Source organism: Polypterus senegalus, chromosome 4, assembly GCF_016835505.1.
Source record: "Polypterus senegalus isolate Bchr_013 chromosome 4, ASM1683550v1, whole genome shotgun sequence".
Taxonomy (NCBI): Eukaryota; Metazoa; Chordata; class Cladistia; order Polypteriformes; family Polypteridae; genus Polypterus; species Polypterus senegalus.
In genome coordinates this window covers 210,776,575-210,798,716 of record NC_053157.1, presented here as the reverse complement: position 1 = coordinate 210,798,716, position 22,142 = coordinate 210,776,575, and the positions used below count along the sequence as shown (strand labels likewise).

The window sequence follows — 22,142 nt, the reverse complement described above, 5'->3', positions numbered from 1 at the left end:
AATGCATATATGTAAACAGTTTTAATATGTTTCAGAGCAAATGTCTCAGATATGTTATTAGAGATCAAATGACAGAATAGGTGGTGCACAACATGACAATCTGAACCTAAAAGAAGAAAAGGAATGCTGCATTCAACTTTTCTGTGAGGAAATCCTGGAAGGATAGTCAGGATCTTCTGAGATTAAAAAAAAGTGATGTATATCCTGCCATTGAAAACTTTTTTTTAGGCGTTCCAAAACACTATCAAAAGCTGTCATCAAGCACAGTTTGTGTATTATATAAATTTAAAAGCAAGCTAAGGAAACTAATCACATATCTGAACACATATCTGCAGTCAGGGGACAAAAATGTCTCACAGTACACAGAAAATACATCATAAACATGACGAAAATGATCACAAGACCTGATAACTTTTCAAAAAATATCAGTTCTACACCAGTAATATATAAAGGGGTGAAGATACCAAGCAATAACAGTTCTGAAAAGAGGTTTCCAAATCAGTTTTCCAATCAATGTCAATATCACATATTTAAATAAACGTTAGGTGGAAAGTCAATAACATAATAGCATAACCCTCTGGTTTTAATAAAGTATATCAAATCCAAAAAAATATGATAACTAAATGATAAGAAGCGGAATTCATATAAATAAAACATCTACTCAAAAGTATTAGGGGATTTGTAAGCCATGAAACCTTCTGCAGTATGCTGTACATTAGTTCACTAGTTATGAATCATCAATTTGGCAGTTTTTAAAGGCATTTACTTTAAAGGTTTGCCAAGCTGAAATGATAGCAGTTTTGAAATTTTAATTCAAACAGTACACTACAGCAATAATGCATGCTTGACTAGAAGCATGCAGCCCTTCAGATTATAAAACTTAAGAGAAGTATGAAAAATAGTTCAGCTGATGTCAAATACTAGCTTAGAATTCATTTCTTAGTGAACATACTCTGCTAACCACATTAGGAGGTTCAGTGGTTATTTGAGGTGAATAACAAAATGGTGTGAAATTGAGAAAAAGGCAAACACACTCACTTAAATTTGCTGCTCCCATAAATATCCGTAACAAAGAAAAAAATAATCACTCTGTAGCAGTATTGCAAGTTTATTCCCAACTGACAAAACTGTAAAGAAACAAAGACTTACTTAAAGCTTGGCTAGTGAGTGTTTTAATAAATGTACAGTATGTTAAAACCTTTTAAAGAAAACCATTTTTTTAATATAGAGAAAATTGAATTCACTTGTTTCCTTTTTTAATCTCATTATAAACAGTACCTGAGGAATATAAAAAGACATCTATGATTTAAAATTTTTAATGGTATAAAAATATAACATATAGTTTTTTAAAAAATCATTACTTTATAAGTTTGAAAATATGATCAAAAATAGTTTGAGTGTGTTTGTTTTTAACATGTTATATTTCATATTGATTAGTCATGCTTTTTCTGTGGGACAAGTCAAAGGAACTTGCAGTTTTCTCTTTATTAGTATGCCATTTATCCTTCTTTTGACAGATTGCTGTTCTGTTCATTGAAACTTTGTGTTGGAAGTTATTAATTTCAAAAACCCTGCAATATAAATTTTATAAGAGACACCTGCTTTGGTGGTCTTTTTTTATTAAACACTAGCAGAATATCCGCGCTTCGCCACGGAGAAGTAGTGTGTTAAAGAAGTTATGAAAAAGAAAAGGAAAATGTTTAAAAATAACGTAACATGATTGTTAATGTAATTGGTTTGTCAATGATATGAGTGTTGTTCTCATATCAATATACAAGTATATATATATATATATATATATATATATATATATATATATATATATATATATATATATATATATATATATATATATATATATATATATATTGAGACTTGCCCGAGACCACATCTTTATAAAAATCACACGTTTATTTTTCATTAATAAACACAGTCCCAAACACCACACAATGCACAAAGCAATAATCACCCAAAATGAACTTTCTTTCTCTCAGTCCTTGGCCGCCAATCTCCTCCTGGGAGCTTCGTCCTGCTCCCTCTCCCGACTCTAGCTCCCAGATTGCTGGGAGGCGGCGCCTTTTATTCCTGCCCGGATGTGCTCCAGGTGGCTGATGACGATCTTCCGGCAGCACTTCCTGGTGTGGCAGAAGTGCTGCCCTTTGCCCCGGAAGCACTACAGGCGTCCCTGGCAGGTTCCTCCGCCATCTTGACAAGTGTGGCGGAAGTAATGTTCTCTCAGGTTCTAGGAGGCTTAAGATGCTCCCTGGCGATGGCCACGGGTCCCAACGAGTTGGAAAGTCTCTCCTCCTCTCCCGTGGTCCTCTCCTGCTCCAGGACGGTTGTGTCCTCCTGACCCGGAAACTTTTACTGCCACCTTCCGGACCTTCTAGGCGTCCCGGCCGGGTAAGAACCCCAGCCGTCTGTGACACTGCCCCACCGCCAGCGAAGAACAGTCCTTCGTAGCGGCCATTCCCGCGAGTGTACACTATAGCCAAAGTGGGCATAAGTTGTCGTCTCCCAGGTCCTGGTCCTATAAAAATAAGAATAAATACAGGGGCGGAGTCATTGCCCTTATGCCACTGTCTGGCGTTTTTATCTCTGACAGAGGGCCAACACTCCCCCCTTTTACCAGCACCCTGGTCGCTGAAACCTCGGCACCCGCTCCAGTGTAATCCACTCCCCTTCATCGGGGTACATACTGGATTTGCCCTTGCCGACTTTGGAGCTTCCTTCTGCACGCGCAGAGGATGACGTATCACGCTCTGTGAGCTCACGGGCTCATGTCTCCCTTTGTAGGAAGAAACGGCTTTCCCCTTTCAATTCTTCCTGCTTCTCTGGGGCATTCTGACAGCCTGGGTCTTCCTACTGAAAAGGAAAAGACCCCTTGCCGTCTGCGCCCTTGTAGAAAGATGCAAGACTGATGCTGGCTCTGGCGGTTGAGCACTAAGACCCACGGCACTTGTCAGCCGGCATCTTCGCTCCACCTCTTTCAAGCGATCAGCACCTTGCTTCGTTTCCACTGTCGGAGATGCAGCTACTAAGCCCCCGGAACCACGCGATCCTGGGACAGGTTCGCTCACGCCTCCCTTTTCCTTTACGGTAGCGATTTTACTTGCCTCTACCGCCACGATCCTCCGGCCAAAGATTCCAGTGTCGCGCCTCTCTTCCTCATGACGTAAGGTCTGATGTGATGCGACCACCTTCCCTTCCAGCTTGTCTATACAGACACGGAGGTCGTGTTCCACCTGCTGCACCATCTGCCTTAACCGAAGCATCCTCTCCGATTCCTTTGGAGCTGCAGGTAAAAATACAGTATCAGCCAATGGAGGACTTACCTTTAAATCGGTCCTACTCACCGGCTGTACACACTGGAGCTTTCTTCCGGGTTCCGCTGGACCCTCCCCTTGCTCAGGATGGATGTTCGCCGGTCCCGTCTTTAACCAATCACTGACGGGAATACGGCACACACCGTCCAATCCCTCGCCTGTCACGGGGCGGAACTTCCGGTCTTCAGCCATCTTGCATCTCCCAAGGGAACTGCAACTCTCACTGCCGTCCCTCTGCCTCGGCTGCTGGAGACGTGGCGGATCCTCCCCTTCCTCTAGCGATGCCGTCCCGGCTTCGCGGACCAGATATGCACACCCCAACTAGTGACGCGATTCCAGGCAATCTCCTCCGGACCCGTCAGTGGGTGTTGCTACTGCAGTCCCTCCGGTGACGACAAACGCTGGGGAATCCCCTTCTCCTTTGCCTTGGCTGGCATTCCTCAGTCCCCTCGGGTGGAAGACAGCCCTCTGGAGAATCTCCGACGACCACTGGGCGATTCGCGGGACGTCCGCGGTGCGTGTGCGGACCGTCTCCCTGCAGGATGTGTGTGTGGTCGACTGGGGTACCGGGCAGCTCACAAAAATTTTATTTTTGGGGTCCCCTGCCTTGGAACAGGCAGAAGGTCCCTGTTCAGGCGCCATTGTGAGACTTGCCCGGACACCACCAGTCGGAGACCACATCTTTATAAAAATCACACGTTTATTTTTCATTAATAAACACAGTCCCAAACACCACACAATGCACAAAGCAATAATCACCCAAAATGAACTTTCTTTCTCTCAGTCCTTGGCCACCAATCTCCTCCTGGGAGCTTCGTCCTGCTCCCTCTCCCGACTCTAGCTCCCAGATTGCTGGGAGGCGGTGCCTTTTATTCCTGCCCGGATGTGCTCCAGGTGGCTGATGATGATCTTCCGGCAGGAAGTGCTGCCCTTTGCCCCGGAAGCACTCCAGGCGTCCCTGGCAGGTTCCTCCGCCATCTTGACAAGTGTGGCGGAAGTAATGTTCTCTCAGGTTCTAGGAGGCTTAAGATGCCCCCTGGCGGGGGCCACGGGTCTCAACGAGTTGGAAAGTCTCTCCTCCTCTCCCGTGGTCCTCTCCTGCTCCAGGACGGTTGTGTCCTGACCCGGAAACTTTTACTGCCACCTTCCGGACCTTCTAGGCGTCCCGGCCGGGTAAGAACCCCAGCCGTCTGTGACAATATATATATATATATATATATATATATATATATATACACAGTGGTGTGAAAAACTATTTTCCCCCTTCCTGATTTCTTATTCTTTTGCATGTTTGTCACACAAAATGTTTCTGATCATCAAACACATTTAACCATTAGTCAAATATAACACAAGTAAACACAAAATGCAGTTTTTAAATGATGGTTTTATTATTTAGGGAGGAAAAAATCCAAACCTACATGGCCTTGTGTGAAAAAGTAATTGCCCCCTGAACCTAATAACTGGTTGGGCCACCCTTAGCAGCAATAACTGCAATTAAGCGTTTGCAATAACTTGAAATGAGTCTTTTACAGCGCTCTGGAGGAATTTTGGCCCACTCATCTTTGCAGAATTGTTGTAATTCAGCTTTATTTGAGGGTTTTCTAGCATGAACCGCCTTTTTAAGGTCATGCCATAGCATCTCAATTGGATTCAGGTCAGGACTTTGACTAGGCCACTCCAAAGTCTTCATTTTGTTTTTCTTCAGCCATTCAGAGGTGGATTTGCTGGTGTGTTTTGGGTCATTGTCCTGTTGCAGCACCCAAGATCGCTTCAGCTTGAGTTGACGAACAGATGGCGGACATTCTCCTTCAGGATTTTTGGTAGACAGTAGAATTCATGGTTCCATCTATCACAGCAAGCCTTCCAGGTCCTGAAGCAGCAAAACAACCCCAGACCATCACACTACCACCACCATATTTTACTGTTGGTATGATGTTCTTTTTCTGAAATGCTGTGTTCCTTTTACGCCAGATGTAACGGGACATTTGCCTTCCAAAAGTTCAACTTTTGTCTCATCAGTCCACAAGGTATTTTCCCAAAAGTCTTGGCAATCATTGAGATGTTTCTTAGCAAAATTGAGACGAGCCCTAATGTTCTTTTGCTTAACAGTGGTTTGCGTCTTGAAATCTGCCATGCAGGCCGTTTTGCCCAGTCTCTTTCTTATGGTGGAGTCGTGAACACTGACCTTAATTGAGGCAAGTGAGGCCTGCAGTTCTTTAGACGTTGTCCTGGGGTCTTTTGTGACCTCTCTGTTGAGTCGTCTCTGCGCTCTTGGGATAATTTTGCTCGGCCGGCCGGCCACTCCTGGGAAGCTTCACCACTGTTCCATGTTTTTGCCATTTGTGGATAATGGCTCTCACTGTGGTTCGCTGGAGTCCCAAAGCTTTAGAAATGGCTTTATAACCTTTACCAGACTGATAGATCTCAGTTACTTCTGTTCTCATTTGTTCCTGAATTTCTTTGGATCTTGGCATGATGTCTAGCTTTTGAGGTGCTTTTGGTCTACTTCTCTGTGTCAGGCAGCTCCTATTTAAGTGATTTCTTGATTGAAACAGGTGTGGCAGTAATCAGGCCTGGGGTGGCTACGGAAATTGAACTTAGGTGTGATACACCACAGTTAGGTTATTTTTTAACAAGGGGCAATTACTTTTTCACACAGGGCCATGTAGGTTTGGATTTTTTTTCTCCCTAAATAATAAAACCATCATTTAAAAACTGCATTTTGTGTTTACTTGTGTTATATTTGACTAATGGTTAAATGTGTTTGATGATCAGAAACATTTTGTGTGACAAACATGCAAAAGAATAAGAAATCAGGAAGGGGGCAAATAGTTTTTCACACCACTGTATATAGCAAAATACCCGTGCTTGGCAGCGGAGAAGTAAAAAGAAAAGGAAACATTTTAATAATAACGTAACATGATTGACAATGTAATTGTTTTGTCATTGTCATGAGTGTTGCTGGCATATATATATATATATATATATATATATATATATATATATATATTGTGAACGATAGGGGGCGCCCTCGCTCCCTTGAACCCCTGTCCACGACTCCAGACACCAGGTAAAAGTCCTCAAATCGACTTTATTTTTCTTCCACAGTGTACAAAGCACACTCTCCTCCACAATACTCATATAAATCACTAATAAACCACAATAATACACAAATAACCAATCCTCCAGTTCCCAGACGCATTGCCACCCTTCCACCCAGCTCAGCTCGCCGTCTGGGAGCTTCCACAGTCCTTTTATATCTTCTGACCCGGAAGTGTTTCTGCCCAATAGTCCACAAGTCCTTTTTCCTTCCGGGTCAGGGTAAATAGTCCCTTTCTTCAACCCGGACGTCCGTCGCTCTTCCTGTGATGAACCTCCGGGTCACAGGGCACGAAGAAGCCCTCGGTCCTCCCTGCAGCTCCCTCCTGTGGCCCCCACAGCATCCAATGTCCATGATGCCCTGCTGGTCTTCTGGGGACCTCCACGCTGCAAGGAGGGCTCCACCTGGCGGCTTAGGGGTATTGGCCGGGATAAATGGCCGGCCATCCATTACAATATATATATACTATACATACATGTGTACATATATACACATACACACATATACTATGGGGTGCTAAACAGGCAAATACATTGATTTTCTGAATATATAAAGTCGGCGTCAGAATATATAAAGTCAAAACTTGAATATATAAAGTCAGTGTCGGTATACATAAAGTCAAAACTTTTTTATGAATATATAAAGTCAGCGCTGGAATATATAAAGTCAAAACTTGAATGTATAAAGTCAGCGTCAGAATATATAAAGCGCTGACTTCATATATTCCGACACTGACACTATATATTTAAGTTTTGACTTTATATATTCCAGCGCTTACTTAATATATTTAGAAATATTCCAACGCCGTCTTTATACAGTATACACTCAGGTTTTGACTTTATATATTTGGGAATGACTTTATATATTCAAGTTTTGACTTTATACATTCCAGCAGTGACTTTATATAATCAAGGTTTGACTTTATATATTCGGGAATGACTTTATATATAAAACTTTTGACTTTATATAGTTAAATTTAGTCATCATTGCATAACTTTTTCTTTATCATAGAAATTTAAAGACTAAATTCAACTTCCATTCCTAACAAATGGCGACTAAATAAAACCTACTTATATCCAAATTCGAGCTATTGAGCCGTCGCCTACCTGCCTGAATAAGTCACCCTCGCTTCACTCTTACTTTTTTACCATTCATTTAATCATGGCTAGTGGCGGAAATATTATAAAATGGAAGGAGGATTACACTGAGTATGGCTTTACCAAAACAATTATTGTTGGCAAATCGATTATTCATAAAGCTTCAATTGGTGATCTGTTTTTCTGTGTTAACCTCATATTTTTTCAGACTTCTTCTCAAACTAAGGTGGTGCGAGGATAAAATGAATCGGGATGCTGATCAATGTAATCGTGTACAGTACCAGGAAATCATGCATTGACAAAGCTCCCTTTGCTTGTAATGCAAAGTGTGATTAAATGCATTATTTTTTAACGCGTTATGGAGCACATGCATCGAAGCTTCTCAGCTGTGCTTGTGCTAAGAAAAGGACAGATTTTAAAAATAACGTAACACGATTGTCAATGTGACCTTTTGTAAGTAGTGTCTGGAGGATTCAGTGTGGAGAAACTCTATAGAGACAGCGTGTGTATTAACTTGTGGATTTTTCTGTGAGTATTTGGGTTGCAGCGTCACAAAGTCGCTTCCATAACACTGCGTGCGTTAGCTGCGGAGCTCAGCTCAGATCGAAATGAGGTGAATGGGAGGGGAGATAATGATGTGACTCCCCCACCCGTCTTAACTGTCAATCCCCTACCAACACAGTCTCTCGGAATTTGCATAAGCACAGCCCTTCACGTGCAATTTTAACTTAGTTACAAAGTGATCAAAACTCTCGTTTATATCCTGCGTCCTCTCGTTAAACTTGTATCCCGCATTACCCGTGGGCATGACAGTCTATGAACTTAATTTAAAGTTTAGGTTTACACCTTGCTTTGTTTCCGAAGTAGCAGCACTCATGAATATGGTTGTATATGTCACTCGCTCGCTTCTTATTGTTTTGTTGCCTTCTCAATTATATAATGAATGTTTTCTTCAGTGCTTTTTGGAGCTCTTCCTGGTTTTCTACGCACTGCGTTGACAGTCAGTTCACGTGATTACGTGGGAGGCGTGATGATGTCACACAAAACTCCGCCCCCCATGGCTTTCGAGCTCAACTCCATTACAGTAAATGGAGAAAAATAGCTTCCAGTTATGACCATTACGCGTAGAATTTCTAAATGAAACCTGTCCAACTTTTGTAAGGAAGCTGTAAGGAATGAGCCTGCCAAATTTCAGCCTTCTACCCACACGGGAACTTGGAGAATTAGTGATGAGTCAGTGAGTGAGTGAGTGAGTGAGTCAGTCAGTCAGTGAGGGCTTTGCCTTTTATTAGTATAGATATTTTTTGTCTCGCACTATAATGTGGGCAAATCACACATTTACATATTAAGTCCTGAATTGCAATTTTAGCCTTTTGAATAAGAAGTGCCCATCTTATTATGAGAAATAACTTAACAGATTATAACATGTTTTCTGGATTCCTTTTTAGTTTTAAAGGTCTGGATAGCAGAGAAAAGTAACATTATTTTGTTTGATTGTGAAGATTAAAATGTATGTACCTTAAATCCAAAACCTCTTTAAAATATCTGTTTCATTACATACAGTTTATTACACAAAAATATTCTTTTTGCAATGTCATCAAAATTCTGCAGCATTATTCAGTTTATTTACATTATCAATTGTGTGGAATGTAGTGAGTTCTCTTAACAACCCACAATGTGTGTGCTCTTAAAAGTGAACAAGTACATTTGTCAGTCACTGACCAAAACCAAGAGACATTATTACTGTACTAAAAGTGAAAATCATCAACCAGCATAATGCTTCAAAAGGTGTGTGCCCATGCATGTTAGCGATGGAGAATGTCCAGAAGAGGCTCTTTCTGACTATGAGTAGAGGTCAGTGATGTGGATTTTTAAAATATATTATTTTAGGTTATGTGCAAAAAATATTCTTATTTGTTTTCATTGTGCTTTTATGTTTCATCGCATTTTTATAAAATATCATTTTTGTCTGTTATCTTAATTATTATTTGTATGGGTAGATTGTTCTGAGCGTGTCAGTGAGATGTGTCCTTCTATGTAAGAAAGTTGGATTTGATTGAATATGCAGTTGTCACTGTATTAATATTAACATGCAGCTATCATTTACAGAGCATAACTAATTAATTACGTGCAAGTAGAGGATCAGGAAAATTAAGTTTAATTGTAAACAAAATACAAGAGATGCATGATTGCAAAATCCAAGACATCAGGTCACCCTGAAGATAAAGTTCCCTGTTTTCTCACCAGCTTTTCTCTTTTATGTCTTTCGCATTCTGCTATCCCTACCAGGATTTCCAAGGCGTAAGTATCCCACATTGAAGGCAGTCTTGTTTATGTGAATTATTTCTTATGCTACTGCCTCCTTACTAACAACATTCCCTTAGATTTGTTCTGTTTGCATGCAGCTGCCTTTTCCTGATCTACTTATGCCTTGCATTTTGGAATCTTTGCTGGCTTTCTCTATCTTTCCCATTCAGTGTGCTGCAGTTTGGAAATGCTTGTTTACTTTTTTATATCCACAACAGTAAAATACTTTTTAAACATGGAAGGTGTGAAAAGGATGCTGTATAGCGCCCAACCCGGCACTGACTTATACAGAGGCATGTGTAAAATCCAAGCACACTTTTATTTTTCTTCAGCTGGAGGGCACGTCTTCCCCGTGGACACCCCAGCCACAACGCAGTCCCAAAAGCACTTAATACACACAACACAATCCTTCCTCTGGCACCACCACTCCTCCCAGGCAATCTCTTCCTTCCAATTCTGGCCGCCGAGTGGTGGTCGCTGGTTCCTTTTATAGTTCACCTAGAAGTGCTCCAAGTATTTGATCACCGAGTTCCAGCTGCACTTCTGGGTGTGATGCATATGCTGCCCACATGGGCTCCAGAATCCCAAACACAGCACGGTGCCTGCAGAACCCAACAGGGCTGCCCCCAAATCCAATTCCCATGGAGCCCTGTGGGAAACCGAGGCACTGCTCCACCCATGGGATTGCAGCCATCTAGAATCCAGGGGGTGGTATTGCAGTGTTCAGGGCTTCTCCTCCTGAATATATTATATTTATATATATATATATATATATATATATATATATATATATATATATATATTACGGGGCGTCCCAGCTATTCATAGATGCAAGCCGCCTGCCACAAAGGAAAAAACAAAATAAATACCCCTGTATTACTTTTTGTGAGGTGACAGCAGTATGAATGTGCGATCTGATTAACATTATGATGATTTTGTTGCATTTGCAACCAGTTAATTAATCTCTTGCTGTCAGGTTACGTTTTCAGTCATCTGACTGGCATGCTTTGAATGGTCCTAATGAATAATAAAGCATGTGTAGTTTTCAATTAAAAGTTTAAAGTATATTTTTCAATTTATTAAATAAGTGGACATTGTTAAAAATTACAACACATTTTGATATTCTCACCTGTAGGGTTTCAAATATTAAACAAATCTGACATTCAAAAATACCATAATATACAATAATTTAGTATATCAAGAATATCCTTCATGCAAAATAGCTTGAAAAGCCCATTAAGACAGTTGTTTAGGAGATATTAGAAGCAACTATCCGGCCACATTCAAAGTCACTTGTTTTGCCCAATCATTAACATTTTTTTAACATTAATGTGTGCTAAAAAATGCTAGTTTACCTGATTTATAGCACACTCTTATAGCACGCTATTATATGAAATACTACGTTATTATTAGAATTTGTATAAAAGTGGGATGTTAATTTGCAAAAAGTTATTTGTAAAAAATTTGTGAAATCAATGATTTTTTTTTTTCCAACTGTTCATGTGTTCTTGTTATTTCTTCAGTTAGAGCACTGTACAGTTAAAATGAGTTATTTCGTGTCACATAGTGAACAAGTGATAGAGACCGGTGACCTTATGGGTTATTACCTAGTGATTTAGACTGTTGGCCATACCATTAGAAAATGTCCATTATACTTTATAGGCATGTTATGAATGCAAACTGGAGACTGAAATAACTGAACATATGACCCGACTCCAAATTCAGTCCTGCATATAGCATTAAATTAGGGTTAGAGACTACACAGCCAGTTCTTTGCAGTTTTGTTTTGCTTGTACATTAAATGAAGTACTTGTACAATCTCTAGCAGTCCCTTGCCTTGTTATCAGATAGAAGGAGAGAGAACAGAGGCTATTTGGGTAAGCTGCAAAAGTGAGCAAGTTAACAGACAGTGATTTTAGAAGTGGTACACACCACTGTCTCTTACTGTTCTCACCCTTGGCAGATATATTGCCATGCCAAATATTAATAGAGAAATTCAGTAATGGACCTATAGAATAGGCTAATTGTGGTATGTAAAATTTGGAATTTCTTTAATTTGTAATATGGGTGAGACACAGGTCACACAACAAGCTCTGATAAATTAGCCTAATTAAAAAAATAAAATATGAGCATCTGAATCTCCTTTTCAATGTAGTTCTAGTCACTGGGGGTCCTCGGGTTACGACATAGTTCCGTTCCTACAAAAGTTATGTAACCCGAATTATGGTGTAAGTTGAAACACACCCTATCCTAAGTCACATACCTATCCTAACACATTTGCAAAATCATAATCTAGAGCATAAAAACAAAGCCAATTCCAAAACTAAGCCACAGAAAAAGGAAAAGGACATAAATATACTGTACTGTACACTGTACCGTAGGAACAGAAAAAATGAGTGTAAAAAAATCCTTACCTTTATTCCTTCTCGCGTCTCAATTTTTTAAAGTTTTTATAGGAGTGAGTGTTGTAAACTCGAAACGTTGTATGTCGAGACGTTGTAACCCAAAGACCCCCTGTAATCCTTTTCACCCCCAACCTTAATTTTCTGACACAGAAGTAGGCTTTCTCTCCAGGGGTTGAGGGACATATTTTATGGTTTTATTTCTAAGGCATATGAATGAGAGATTTGGAGGAAGTAGTGACCTTAAGGACCAGTTATTGTTCACTACACAAATTCAAATGTTTGGGCCTAGCACCTGTTGTAGGGCTGAATTCCCTCTAATCCTGTAGCTCTGTAGCCTATGTCTCTAACCCTGACCCCATCTTCAATGAGACCTTTAGGCTTACACCAAATCCATATCCCCATCCCCTAAACCTATGAGAGCAGATTAATGGTAAGCACTTTTCTCTTATTTATTAAAGCATACAGCAAAATATAATAAAAATGACATAAAATACAATGATCTTATTTATGCCCTGTGTAATATTTGTATTTATATTACAGCCATCAGTACACAAGTTACTTTTTTAGCATGTATAAGTGCTTGGTGACAGCATGACAATAATAAAATTCAAGTATAGCCCAGCCCTTTTCAGTAGATTTTATGATTAGGCATTTTTCAGGACCAGGGACAGAGAAATACCTGTTGACGTTGCCCACTATGAAGCAGCCTTTTTTAATTTTATAGAATGCAATTTGCAATGTGTTTTTTCTACTGTGAGGGTAGCACCTGTAGTCTTTTGACTTTGGTCAGTTGTGTGTCATTTTATTGGTTCACTAGTTAAATTTTAAACTGTTAAATTTCCTAAGTTAGTGGGCCTCAGCTTTAGTCAGTAATAGTATTTAGGTAACTGAGTACTTCTCTCTTTATTTTTTTTATACCAGGGTGTAATATTATTAGGTCACTAGAGCTCGTTACTCTTGAACATGCTATATACTGTACAAATGGTCAGGATTAAAACATTCCTGCTGTAAATCAATTCTTGCTTTTCCAAGTGACTTTGCTTTTGTTCATAGTTACTACAAAACACAGTTTTACAGGAAACTTTTTTTTTTTTTTTAACTCACACAGTTAGTAAGAATAATGAGAATTTTGGGTATAAATACAGGTCAAATCCCGTTTTACCAAAGTAACAAAATTTTCAAAATAATGAATACTTTTTGTTGGCCCAGACAAAAATTCACATAATTTCATGTTTATTGGATTTTTTAACTAAACTAGGGGGCTCTGCTCAACTCCCTTGCAGTCCCTACGTGCTAGTCATTTCCCGGATCTGCCGTGTGCGACGAATCGTGCTGTTCATTTTGATAAACACAAATATCAACTCTGTCTTTGATATCTCCATCTTTCAAAACTATTATCGCTGTCAATTCGTCACATGTTGGTTTATTATATATGCAAACTTGATCTTTCGGATTCAAATAGAAATCAAAGAAAACTTCTTTGTCCGTATTTTTCAGATAAATTTCATGTAAAGTGCAATACTTTTGGATATATGGATTTTTATCCATTATTGGCTGTAGAATTTCTAATATGTTTGGTCTTTTAACTCTTTTATTTATTCTATGTAATATTGCTTCTCCGTGATCATAAATATAAACCTGACCGAATTGTGGTTTCTTTGAAATTAAACTTGTAGTAGCTCTGTCATATCACCTATGTCCACGTATTCAATCTCTTTTCGCTGTTCCATTATTTCACCGAGTAATAATTTCCATTTGTTAATGCTAATGCAATCTTTACTATCAGTTTTCTGAGACTTTCGAATTTCAGTACTTTCATAATCTCTAACCTGCTCTGCATGTGTATTGCGCCAATGTTTTTGAACCTCTTTACGACGTTCTACTTTGTCTTCTACTCTTTGTCTTTTCTTCTTCTACTGTTTGTCTTTTATTTCTGCCCCCTGTTAGGTTTTTAATTCATCTCTTGGCACAAACTTTCATCTCGCAGGGTGTGAAATTCTGTCTCTGAAAATGTCTCACCTCATTTCTCTATAAAAGTCTTGTCTCGTCCCAAGATTTTTTTATATAATAGAGAGATATAAAATTCAGTATAATGAATGTTTTTTTTGACCAAAAATGGCCACCAAAGATAATAATGTAATGCAAAAAATGCTCAATGCTGCGCCTACACTTTTGCAGAGTTTTTTTCTTGTTAGACCAAAAAGAAAGAGAGAGTCTTTTGCAAAATTTTCAGAGAGACCATGTGGGTAGTTGTGCCGAGTGCAGAGATTGCCCTGGAAACAATTAACAATACTGGAAAATAGTTGATTTCGGAATGAAGAAAAATGACGCAATGAAATGTTTCGGAATCGCGCCTTCAACGCTGTCAACAATTTTTAAGGGCAAAAAAAAAAAATAGAAGATAACATTAAAGAATAGGTATTGGGACCTGAATGAAAAACATTTAGAATCGTGTTTATATTTCTATTAAAAAATTTAAAGCCAGGGACAGAAAGTGGTGATTGGAGCGGATTTCACTGGACATGTTGGTTAAAGGAACAGAGGAGGAGAGGAATGGAGAAGGTCAGAGGATAGTGAATTTTGCCAAAAGGATGGACATGGCTGTGGTGAATATGTATTTTAAGAAGAGAGAGGAACAGAGGGTTACGTACAAGAGTGGAGTAAATGGTAAATGGCCTGTATTTGATATAGCACCTACTAAAGTTCAAGAACCCCCCTAGGCGCTTCACAACACAACAGTCATTCACCCATACATTCACACGCTGGTGATGATAAGCTACTTTGTAGCCACAGCTGCCCTGGGGCGCACTGACAGAGGCGAGGCTGCCGAAGATGCACACAGGTAGATTACATCCTATGCAGAAGAGTTAATCTGAGGGAGATTGAAGACTGCAAAGTGGTGGAAGGGGAAACTGTAGTTAAGCAGCATAGGATGGTGGTCTGTAGGATGACGTTGGAGATCAAGAAGAGGAAGAGAATGAGGCCAAAGCCAAGGATCAAATGGTGGAAGTTGAAAAAGGAAGACTGCAAGGTTGAGTTTAGGGAGGAGGTGAGACAGGCACTGGGTGGCAGTGAAGAGTTCCCAGACAGCTGGGAAACTATAGCAGATGTAGTAAGGGTGACAGCAAGAAGGGTGCTTGGCATGACATCTAGACAGATAAAGAAGGAAAAGGAAACCTGGTGGTAGAATGGGGAAGTACAGGAGAGTATACAGAGGAAGAGGATGGCGAAGAATAAGTGGGATAGTCAGAGAGATGCCGAAAGTAGACAAGAGTACAAGGAGATAAGGCGCAAGGTGAAGAGAGAGGTGGCGAAGGCTAAAGAAAAAGTTTATGATGAGTTGTATGAGAGGTTGGACACTAAGGAGGGAGAAAAGGACCTGTACTGATTGGCTACACAGAGGGACCGAGCTGGGAAAGATTTGCAGCAGGTTAGGGTGATAAGGGATAAAGATGGAAACATACTCACAAGCTAGGAGAGAGTGTTGAGCAGATGAAAAGAGTACTTTGAGAGGTTGATGAATGAAGAGAATGAGACAGAGACAAGGTTGGATGATGTGAAGATGCTTTGTATTGCATCTTTTTGAACCTGGAGAAAGCATATGACGGAATGCCTCGAGAGGTGCTGTGGTATTGTATGAGGAAGTCGGAAGTGGCAGAGAATTACGTAAGAATTGTACAGTGGGAATTGTACTGCGCCTATAGGACTAAATGGTAAGACTTTCGTCACAATGGGTATTTTCTTACCACTTGCACATTATGGAAGGAAAGATAGTTCTCTTTCACTTCACTTTCAATAGTTAAGTATTTAAATACCCGTGAATTTACTTACTTATAATGTTCATAAGGCTTACTTATGAGCATTTTCGAATCTTTTCAACTGTTTTTTGTAAAGATATAAAAGTTAACCCCCACATATGATATACCTTTTTACTCATTTGATTTCTAGATATGCAGAACATCAAGCTTTTTGGGGTTCTCCCCATTTTGGGGACAAAAAAATTATAAGAATGACTTAAAGTTTCTCCTTGTCAGAAATCTTCTTAAAAATAAAAAATGTAAAATGGGTATTGGTGATATGGTTGTGTGTATAGATTATTCATGGCAAAATTAAATCTAATAAAAAATGTTAACTACTTTGAAAGGCAATACATATGGAAGTTGGACGTTTCATTTTGGCAGTTTTGTCATGTAACAATTTAAAGCATACCAACCAAAAAAACGTTGCTTTTGACAGTGGCACTCAGTTTTTATATCAGATTAAAATGCAATACAAAAATGTATTGTATTACTGCATTTTAATTCATGTCCATGGAATGCATGTCATAACTAAAAGCAAAGCAGACGTGTTGCATTTTGCTTTGAGACTGCTCCATTTTGTTTGAATTTTAATTCAAGACCACACTTTAATCGTGCTAAAGGTAAATGTAATCAAATGATGAATCAGCATGATGAAAGTGGGGCAAGGGGCATCATCATTTGGGCTGTTGCATATAACCTATCTTCATTATGTATAATTATATATCTATGTATCTAATTTATGTTTAAGCATTATTTTTACTTTTCAGTCTGTTTCATGTTTTTATCAACAGTAAGAATGAAAATTTATCTCCTCACAATAAAGGCAGGTTCTAGGTGATTTATATATTTCATACAGATAATTAAGCTTTTTGATGCTAAATGCAGCACCTCAGAAGTTGGATTTGATTATAAGCTTTCTGCAAATATGTTTATAAGGAAAGGAGCACTCCTCTATATAACAGAAAGAGAGGAAATTAAATTAACTTAGCCTCTGTATTCTTTCCTATTCCACAGAAGTTATAGCTAATAATATGTAAATTATGTAATTCTTAAAGGTAAGGTTTACATTTTACTAGCATTATGTAATCTGGCAAGCTGGTGCCACAGCAGACTTAGGACTATGAGTGCAAATTCAAACAGTGTACCCATGTTTAAGACTGGGTGTAGGCCACAGCACATTTCCTTTGTAATACGTTGTTCTGATTAACTTGTCTTTATTTTTGATTAATCTTTCAAGTTTGCTTGTTTAAATATGACCGGAGCTTTATTTCATTTCTTATGATTTCATTTGAGAAAATTTTGATTTCTTTTATACTTGCTTGTATATATTCATATAAATATTTTCTTATGAAAAGTTTAATATATTGTTGTTTCAAATTTGGGTTGCCATTAGTTTTTTGTTTATTTAGCTTTGATTGTTTTTTATTTCTCAGGTGTGCATGTTAATAATTATTTCATACAGATGCATCCATGCAGAAAGAGTGTGGAAATACTGTGTTGTCCTGTGGTACCCTGCCTATGCCATATTGCAGGCATATGTACTGTTTCAGAAATTTTCATTAATGTAATTGCACTAGATTGAAAATATACCAGGTGGAGCAGTGAAAGGTGTAAATGGCTTTGTTCAAACCTTATTCAAGGCTCAGCAACAATCTTTTATTAAATTATGCAATTTAAGCTGAAAACCATTTTTTATGTTGTTGATTTTAAGCAATTACTGTACTGTAGCATGTGAACATGATTTGTGCATCTTAGGCTTGCATCCTCAAGGAGAAAAGTAAATTTCTTTTGTAGAAAATGCAAGTAATAATAATATAGTATATTTTATTTAATGGTGCATTTCAAGCAATTTGAAGGGCACATTAGAAGATAAAAACATAAAGCATCAACACTGTAGATATTCTGTGAAAATGTACACAACTGAATTTCATCCTTTTAATAAATATTTTATGCATTAAAATTATACTGTATAATGTTTTAGCTTTTTTATTAAATAGTTTGCCATTAATGATAAGGAAATTCACTGATTAAATCTACTTGACAGTAATAATTAATATAAAATAGTGCACCTAAGCAACCAAATCTTATTACAAGTAGTTGTTTTGGAAACATTCCTTTTTTGGTTTTTAAAACATTATTGTCTTTATTGTGGTATTGACTAATAAAACACATTACACCAAAGTCCTGCAGAGGTTAATCAATGCATTACTATTTGTTCTTGTACATACTTACAAATCGTCTACACAGCAGACATAATGGAAATGGAAAAGGACACTGGTTAGCAGTGCTGCATTTGAATCTCAAGCACAGTCATTGTCTGTGTGAAGCTTGCATGTACTCTGCTTCCAAAATAGGTTTTCCTTCCACTACCACAAAGACCTGCCTATGTGTTTAATTAAAAGGTTATTGACTTTAGCTTTTTTTTTTTTTTTTTGCCTTGTGCTGGGCTTAAATTGCTTCAAAGGATGATCAGTAGTTTTGAAAAATATTTCTTGAAAATATTCACAGTTGTTACAATAGAATTTAAAAAGTACACAAAAACTAAATAAGAGCAGCAGTTGGAGCGTGGGTTCTAACTCATCATAAACATTAGAGGCTACGGTAAAAATTATTTAAAATAAAAGTAATAATAATACTTGGATTGGCACAACTTTGGAGGCACAGATGCATTAAAATTAGTTTAGCTACAGGTTTGGAGTAGGCTTTGACTGCATTGCTGTAGTCTTATTTAATTCAAAGTATACTGTGACATTGTGTATTAACTGGATGATGATTTGGCTGAAGGGTACAGCTAACAGGAATCACAGGTAAATGTTTAGTTCGAATCATTATACTTCAATTTCATGTAATTTTGTATTCATGTTAGACTAGTCTGTTTACAGTATTTCTGGGACTTAAATTTCCAAGTTTATGGGGGCTACATTATAAGATTATGATTATATTGTCAATGACGTTATGTTATGTTAGTGGGTTAAATACAAAGTTACTCACTCTATATGTATTGGAGCACAAAAGAAATTCTTTTCACTACTGTGACAAAAGATTTAATCATTTTAGAGAAATGTGCAAAGAGAAAAAAGAAAACCTGTTAATTACAGTCTAATTGTTGCATGTTTTCTGAAATGTTGTTGTTTACTTCTTTGACAAGGATTTGATCATTTTAAAGAAATGTGCAAAGAGATAAAAGAAATCCTGTTACAGTCTAATTGTTACATGCCTCACACATTTATTTTTCTGAAATTGCCTTGTCCAGTGGCTCCTCTCTTGTGACCAAATTTTTATGTACAGATACAGTATAACCATGGTGTCTCTGGCTGTAGCAATATCTACTTTGAATAATTACAATGAATTGCCATAGTGAGTTGATGTATTTACAGACACCCTCCTCTTTAAGCAATTTAAAGACAGCTTGTAGCTACGTTTTTGTTTTCTATCTTTTAAACCTGCTTAAGCTGAGCAGGGAAGCTTCAATCTATCCCAGAAACCTTTGGATGCAAGGCTGGATCAATTCCTGGACAGCCCAGCCTATCACAGTCTGATCTGACATAAACTCACCAGAACAAATTTAGCATTGCTAATCCACCTAACCTGCATGTTTTTGGACTATGGAATAAAACCCAAGCACCTAGATGAAACCCATTGAACACAGGTAGAACTTGCTAACTCAACACACAGGTCACCTGTTGACTTGAACCTCAGCCTCATGTTTGTTTATTAGGTTGCGTGTCTGACGAATTTATTGGTTTTAGATTCAGTTAAGATTTTAGTACACTGTGATATCAGATTTTAATTACTTACAAAAGCACTCAAAAAACGGATACTACTCTGTTGGCCCCTTGAACAAGGCCCTTAACTTGAAAATTGTTCAGGGGGTGCTTTACATTGGCTGTCCCTGTGCTCTGACACCCAAGGGCCATGCAAAAAGACAATTTCCCCTCAGGGATTTACAAAGTATAGCAGAAAAAAAAGTAAAAATCAGATATAAGTTAAAAATCAGAATTGGGTGGCTACCAGATATTATCTGGGGTTCTGACTTAATTGCTTCCCAGAAAATTCTTTGTGAAAACCTCCTGATTGAAAGATTTGCTGCCAGTCAGATATCTCATCCCACCCATCCCGCTACGTCACACAATCATTTTATCCCATCCAGTCTAAAGCCTGTGAAGAGCTCTCTGCTCTTTGCTACAGTATTTTCTCTAAACTGCTGTAAAGTGCACTATGTAATTTATAAAACTGTAAACCTTGATATTTTTTTTTTTTTTGGGGGGGGCATACACAGTTTTTATGTTCATGCTTTCAGGGAGTTCCACAGGGTTTATTAGGAGATCCCAAGACCCCGTTTCAAGCACCTTATCTTCAGGGCACAAGGAAGATTTATAAGGTAGTGATGACCCCTTATCATATTTCTGTCTGTTCATAACAAGTGTGACAACATGTTAGATATTGTTGTGAGTGAGATCAACAGACATGATTTGTTGCTGCAACGCAGAGGCAGGTGGCACAGAAGGTCTTGAGTAAAAAATGTTTTAGATGTTTACGTTTTCTTGCCAACAATTTACCTGTCTCTTGACAAAAATTCTTTCCGCTATTCTGTGTATTTTACACACCTGAATTAAATTCTGTTTTTTGCCACTTGCACCTTCACCTGCTAGGCACTCTTACTCTTTGCTCATGCACTATTTGCTATTCTTCTGCATTATCTAATTAATTCCAGGGTACTGCTAAACTGTTATTCTGTGGAGCCTAAACAGTGGAACAAAAGTGTTATTACTAATAGCCTGCAAGTGAACGGAATCCGCCTAGAACCCATCCCCACTCCAAAGAGCTTAATCTAATCAAGAGTCTGAGGGTGTGAAAAAAGAGCCAAGAGTGGAGAGGAAGAGATGTGAAAGGGGTTTAATGCACAAACAGGGCTTTGACAATTTCAGAAAGCTGATGGCGAGATTCGATCAAAAAAAAAAGTTAAACTGTATGGTACTCCAGTATAAAGATTACAAATATGATAAGTTTTGTTGTTAAGTTATTGTTTGCATTGTCATGTTTGCTCCCCCTAATGTTTTGCAAGTCAGTGTTCATTAAAAAGAAGTCTGAAAAAAGTATTTTAATAAGTGAGCAAAGGTTTTGAAATTAGTGACAAATCCCTTGCACAAAACACAATTTCAGGATGCAGTAAGTTTGAAATTGTTGTTGATAATCACATTCTGCTACTTAATTTCAGAAATGTTGTTATAATTCAGTTTACTCTTTAAATTGTATCAACTCTGTTATTGTTAATTTTAAATGTAGTAAATAGTTTCACTTTAAGGCCAAAAATCAATATGCTGCTTATTACATTCTCCTTTTTATTTTAAGAATTCTTTTATCGTTACTATTTTGATTTTTAAAAATTCCCATGTGTTAAGAGACATATAGCCTAATGTGAGGGTTGGACACTAAGCTTCCAAACACAAGCTAACTTATTAAGCCACTGAACTACTTATTCAGCCTCTGTAGTACTCAGCTTCTCATTGAAAAGTAGCAAACTAAATGAGTGAAATTCAAGGCATTGTTTTCAAATAAAGTCGATTATAGTGATAGTTTTAGTAGCAACTCTGTATGTGTGTTTACAGTACTGAGATCATTTTAGAGTTACACTGAATGGGCTTGAGTCCTCAACAATGATGATCCTGCAAAACTGAATCACACCTGGGGAAACATGCCACATGGCCATAGTGCTATAACTAACGCTCCCTCACAATGCACGTAATGTGCCTCATTCAGGTTTCTGTGAGCAACTGCTTATTCAACACAAAGTCAAACCTGTGGTACCCAAGAATTCTCCAAAGAGACACAGTAGCAAAAGGAGTCCAGTCTTCCTCTTGGGTCACTGGATAGCCATGTCTGGAAACCTTATGGCAATACAGGAAGCACCAGGACTCTAAAGATTTGGACCGTCGTCCTTTTGCATAAATATCAGGAGCGCCACGTATCCCTTTCCAGCAACTGACCCCCCACTCTCTCCCAATCCATCTATTGACTTTATAGAAAGAGTTATCAGAGACATGAATGTCACTACAGAGGTAAGTGAACCTCTCAACAAGGTTGACACTCTCTCCGCAAACAGACAC

At 38.4% G+C, this 22,142-nt stretch overlaps 1 protein-coding gene across 6 annotated transcripts in view; it reads left to right on the top strand.

The window, feature by feature from the left end:
* The window catches only part of exoc6b (exocyst complex component 6B), a 608,337-nt gene that overhangs the window by 566,226 nt on the left and 19,969 nt on the right, over positions 1-22,142 (top strand). For 2 of the 6 annotated variants that reach the window (XM_039751926.1, XM_039751928.1), the window contains one exon: positions 9,813-9,824. The exons of 3 other annotated variants lie outside the window; for them this stretch is intronic. In XM_039751926.1, the coding sequence (XP_039607860.1) occupies positions 9,813-9,824 (12 nt within the window). Of the gene's footprint in view, positions 1-9,812; positions 9,830-22,142 lie in introns of those variants that run through there. One more of the 6 variants, XR_005633443.1, reaches the window with a different exon arrangement.